Below are 5,578 nucleotides of genomic sequence, written 5' to 3' on the forward strand. Positions count from 1 at the left end.
ATAATCGATAGGAATCAGAGGCACGGTACGGTACAGTCATAGGAGAGGGAGATTGATCGCCTACACAGAGGGCAAGTGGGCAATGATGGGGGGTGAGCTGGCAGGCTCGTGCAAGCAAGAAATCATGGTGACGTCGTGGGAAGGGATGGGAGATGGAGACACTGGATATTACAAGCATTGCCATGCTGCTATGTCTTGTTTCAAGCACTGGGTGGTTTCATATCCAAGTTTTTCGATTCGACAGACAGCAACAAAAGCATGGCATGATGATCGTGACTCTCTTTCACTGTAAGCTTGTATTATCAGCACTCGCCTGAAAGTAACGTGTCACTATCTATGTCACGTGCTACTATGTGTGCTTCTTCTAGGTGGCAGCAAGTTCGTTGGTACAAGAGTGTCTGGCACTTCATGCTTGTATGTTTCAACTAACGTGCATTTGGTAGGTTACATGTGGGCATTTACTTTCAACACCATAAATAAATGCACAATTTGGCCTTCTTGTTGAAAAAAGTTTGGGTTACCCAATCTGATTGGGACCCAAGAGCTTGCAAACGAGATCAATTATAAAGGGAATATGCGACTACAGGAAATAAATTTCTTGAGCGAAACAATTCCCCCCTTTCTGATCGTTATATTTCAGCATAGGTCCATTAATTTGACAATTGATGAGCATATAACATGTTAGCATTCCGAAAAATCAGAGGCTAACATCGACAGGCCTATGAGGTATGCTTTCAGATGCTCCAAGAAACCATCCTGGCAATACTCGGAAGAGTATATATTAGATAAAGGGCAAATTTACATAACTTAATCTGACCAGTAAGCTGCTCTGCTGATGACGGCACCAACCACATTTAAACCACCTCCAACAATAACCAAAAACCAAAGCCGCCAAAATGCATAGCGCTTTGGTTTCAATCAGATCAACTAATGCAAAAGACTCTACAAGTGTTGAAACTAAAGAGTTTTGCCAGCACTAGAATTCATTGAATTGACAAAAGCAAAGCCGAATCCTACTCATTGCCTTGCATGGAAGGAAGGATCATATGCTGTCCCTGTCCCTGCAAGATGGCAAGAAGCCCATGAGAATACAGGCCGCAGGTACAATTTCATCAAACCCCCTAATTCCCTTAAAAGAACGGGAAAACAGAACTAAAAAAAGCATCTTATTTCATCTTCCATGTTGCTGACACACCTATCTACAAGGAACAGAGCAAGATAATAAAGAATGAACCCGGCGCTAAACCAGCTACATCCCTACGTGTAATTAAATCCTAACATGATCCCATCACTGCATGTATGCATCGAAGACAATATGAATGTATGATGTCAACAAGACCATCAAAGAATGTCATCTGCAAATGAAAAGAACTACAGACATAAATCAATAACATGCCTGAATTTAGTTAGCTTATTTAATTTAATCTGCACAAAAAGAGAATTTGACTACTGATTCTTCCAAGCCTCATATTTTCATCCCAATACAATCATGCAAATATTTCACGTTCGAAGTATCAGAAGCAGAGTTAACTTGAAAATATCAACTGCTTTGCATTGTTCACAAGTACTCTTGAAAAGGTCCTGGATAGATTAGAAAGGATAAACCTTTCAATAAGAAGAAGACGACTGTTAATGTCAAATCATTAGGATGTACAGTGTCACTCTGTTTAAGAGAAGATTATTCAAGAGCAACATCCAGACCATCTTAAGACTAACACAGTGTCAAAAAATTCGATCACCAAGTCAAATATGATCTCCCACATTACTAAACCAGGTCTATGATACAATTACCAACCCATACTTGGATTAAACCGAGCATTGGATCAATGACCAACCATGTCAGAATCATCATAAGAGGCAGCATGTACAATACAGGCTCAAGTTCCCTGCAAGAAGTTTGCAAAGAGGTCGAGGAATAATGCAGTCAGAATTGGTCAGGAAGAAGGGCCGGCAAAGTTTGGCCCTCCCTTTATGCCTATCAAGTTTTCACTTGGGTTTCATGCAATACCATATGCCTATCAAGATTTCTTTTTTCCTTTACATAAATGATGCTGTCTGCATTATAAATGACCAACAAAAAAGTCTTTGTTTAAATAGTAGGATGTCCTGAGATAGTAGCCCTGTCCCAAACAAACTCATAGTCAACCATAAGTCATTCCAGCATGCTGGAGCACACTGAAAAATGATGCTACTATAAGAATGTTGATCATTTGAGGTCTGAGCAAAATGGGAAAAGGGAAGGATTTAATTTAGGCTGGCCAGGGGCTCTTCAACAGCATATCAAGTGTTTACTAGCAGAATATTATTGTTGACTGGTTGCAAGGTTCACTATCCAATAAACTTCCCACATATTAGAGCAGACATATAGATTATTGAAGGTGATTATTTTGCTTCTAGAGACTCTGGAAACGGAGAGTAGTTTCATGGGACGATTAAAGACAAGTACTTTGAAACTGCCTTTATCAGCAATGATAACTTCAGACAACACATGTTTTCTCCAAGAATGGCTGTTCAAAGGAGATAATTACAAGGATCATGGGAAAGCTACTAGCATATAATTAGAGGCACCAAACCAATTATGGTATAATAGTACTGGGATTTAGGACAAGAAGCCCCACCTTCTATACATACAGAAACCTTCTAGTATGAAGTTCAGAAAAAATAGGTAAAGCTCATCTCAAAAAACCAAAATAAAATCCATAATTTGCTTCAATTCCGAGATGCGACATAAAACTGCAAATGCAGTGATTGTCTGATAGATATTTCTCATGAGATCTAAAAAACCAGGATCCCCAACAATCACATACAGCCTGAGTCCAGAAGAAATGCATTCTTTCACTTCATTAACAATCAGATGGTTGAGAATTTACTTGTTTGAACATGTATACAAGTCACAAAGTTATGGTGATTATATAACTACCCAACTATGGTTGGTTTGGACCAATATAGTAAAAGACATTTCCTTTTCTCCCTCTTGAACCCCTTATCTACTCCACTTATCAATATGATTGTGAGAGAATAGATTTATATTTTTTTACAGACTTTTCACTTTCACTCAATCATCTAAGCATTTAGTCATCAAAACATTGGTCGCCCTCCCTTTTCTCTGTATTTTCCTCTGCGATTATTAGTTAGCCTTACATTTTTCTGTATAACATCTGTGACTTTGTAACCTATCTACAATGTTGATTTTTTTCAAGAATTTAGTCAAATTTGTTTTCCTGTCAATCCAGGATTAAAAATGAAGACACTCTGGGAACAAGGGCGGAAGGTGCTCCTACATACTCTTTTTGTGAAGAAAGAAAAGAACTGATTATTCTTGCATAGTATGTGTCATTTATATTTGACCCAATGACAACAGTTCTGAATCCAAGAGAAGGAATTTGCATGACTATTTAAAAAAATAATTCAATAAATGAAGATTTATAATTCTCTAATACTATTAGTTTAAATGTTTAACATTTGACTCTATATTCCATTGGTTTAAAAATCTTTCTCCCTGTGTGTGTGTGTGTGTGTGTAAGAGAGAGAGAGAGAGAGTATTACTTGTGGGCTTATATAATTCATGGATCCTTGAAGAGCAAACTGATGTGGTTGTTCATCACAAATGCAGGAAAAAAACAATTCGGTGAGTTCATGAAACTTCAACAAGGACAGAATAATCAACCTCTAAAGCATGTTTACAAAAATTCACCTGTGCATTTTGAGCAGGCAGACCTCCAACTGCTTCCCTTTTAGAAGATCCATCTCCACCTCTAGCAGATCCCTTTGCATCACCCTGCCAAAGTTGCTGAAACATAACTCCCAACTTTACAGAACATATTTCTTATAAGAACATTTATATAGAAGTTGCTTAAGCTAGGAGAGAAGGAAACAATGTTTTAATTAAAAAAATGTTATTTACCTCCAGCTGTGGCATTGCATCATCCAATAAAACCAGAGAAAAAAGAAGAGTCAGAAGATTAGATTCCAAAACAACCTATAAAGTAAAACAAAATAAATCATAAACTAGAGCACAGACGACCCAAAAATCAAAGACTAATTACCTCCCGGTACCTAGCCAGGTACACCTTAAGTGGATCAATATACTCCTCGAATCCTAATGTTGCCATTGCCCACAACAAATCATCCCCATTGATTGTCTTTCTCTTCTCCTTCTGACACTTATCACTCGCCCTAAAGAAAACAACATCCAATCACATTTCACAAACCCAGACTCTCAGTCCAAGAACCCTAAATTTCCCAAAGCAGCAAAATTTCACTGCACAAACTAAAACCTTAACCGACAATTATATTAATAAGAAAACCATTAATTCCAAACACACCAAACAGATAAACAAAAGATACACTTCAAAAGTCCCAACTGCATTTCCAAATAGCAATAAACATCCCATTTTCCCGAAACCCCCAAAAACAGTTCCCCACAGAATCCCACTACCCCTAGAATTAAAATCCACCAAAAAGAGCAAACAATTTTCAATAATCAAAAACCAATATCAATCACAAAAGAGATACATCATCATCACTTTTACTTACTCGCTGGTAACGAAGCTAATAAACTCAGAAACACATTCCTGAACAGTATCCTTAGCATCCTTTGCAATTTTTCCATTAGCTGGCAACGCCTTCTTCATGATCCTACTTATATTAGCAATTGGCAGGTATCTATCCTGCTCTCTCACCCCTGACCGCGGGCTCTGTTCACCACCACTCTCGTGGCTCCCCGCCGCCGGACTCGTCGGATTATCCGCCATCTCACTTAGAAAACCTCCACATTGATCAGAAAAACACACCGCATTAATTCAAAATTCAAAGCAATTATATGCTAATCACAAACCAAAACAAATTATTCTAATTCAATTCTAATTAAACTAAACCCTAAATAACACGTATAATACAAATTCAAATACAACACGACACGTTTCTATACGCATACACCGACAGAAACGGACAAGTATACGTATGTTGAGACGGAAAGTAGAGAAGAGAGTGGAATTGAAGGAGATCAAAACCCTAGGTGAGATGGTTTTAGAGAGAGAGGAGGAGGTTGTTAGGTATTACCTGGAGAAAGAAAGAGGGGGAGGAGAGGGTGGTTTTGTATTTGGCGCGGGAGTTGGGAGGGAGAGAGGGAGAAACAGAGAAAGAAAGAATGAAAAGTTTTTAGATCTGACGATGGAGAAAAGAGGAGAGGGAAGAGAGGGGAAGGAGATAGTAGTTTGTGATTTGCTGGATTTTATTTTCCTTCTTTTATTGGTTTGGCTTTATGTTTATCAACGCCGTTGGTTCCTTTTTGGCTCTCATCGATTAAGTAAAATAAAAGTTATTTTTTATTTAGTAATACATTAAAATAATTATTTTTTTATTTTTTAAAATTTATTTTTCATATTATAACATTAAAATAATCTAAAAATTTGAAAAAATATTTAAAATAAAGAATAAAAAAATTATTATTTTTTTAAAAATTCTTTTAAATTGACAAAAAGCTAGTGTAGTTATTATTATGATCATCATCATCATTTAATTCATCTCATTTCTAACCAATTTGACGTTTTTTTATTTTATTTTGTTTTAACGCTCA

The 5,578-nt window shown here is 37.0% G+C and overlaps 1 protein-coding gene across 4 annotated transcripts; it reads right to left on the reverse strand.

Annotated features, from left to right (window-relative positions):
* Positions 1–739: 739 nt before the first annotated feature.
* Positions 740–5,248, reverse strand: LOC133697953 (nuclear transcription factor Y subunit B-1-like). Of its 4 annotated transcripts, none has more exons than XM_062120795.1 (7): positions 5,062–5,248; positions 4,537–4,758; positions 4,047–4,176; positions 3,905–3,979; positions 3,695–3,778; positions 3,547–3,585; positions 740–1,061 (listed from the first exon to the last, which is right to left on the reverse strand). In XM_062120795.1, the coding sequence occupies exons 2-7, from the start codon at positions 4,752–4,754 to the stop codon at positions 1,014–1,016; spliced, it is 594 nt and encodes a 197-aa protein (XP_061976779.1). In that variant the 5' UTR covers positions 4,755–4,758; positions 5,062–5,248; the 3' UTR covers positions 740–1,013. The 4 variants fall into 4 exon arrangements, with proteins under 4 accessions (XP_061976779.1, XP_061976778.1, XP_061976781.1 ...); XM_062120794.1 differs by having other exon boundaries at positions 4,537–4,768; XM_062120797.1 differs by lacking the exon at positions 5,062–5,248 and adding an exon at positions 4,943–5,061.
* Positions 5,249–5,578: the final 330 nt, after the last annotated feature.

The sequence above is a fragment of the Populus nigra genome, chromosome 6 (genome assembly GCF_951802175.1).
Source record: "Populus nigra chromosome 6, ddPopNigr1.1, whole genome shotgun sequence".
NCBI lineage: Eukaryota > Viridiplantae > Streptophyta > Magnoliopsida > Malpighiales > Salicaceae > Populus > Populus nigra.

Bases quoted from the DNA above. Each gene is read 5' to 3' on its own strand.
- LOC133697953 (XM_062120795.1), bottom strand. From the start codon at position 4,754: ATGGCGGATAATCCGACGAGTCCGGCGGCGGGGAGCCACGAGAGTGGT. The intron at 3,586-3,694 runs GTGAATTTTTGT...CAACCACATCAG, and splicing joins TGCCTGCTCAAAATGCACAG to TTTGCTCTTCAAGGATCCAT. The intron at 1,062-3,546 runs GTAATACTCTCT...GCCATCTTGCAG, and splicing joins TGAATTATATAAGCCCACAA to GGACAGGGACAGCATATGAT.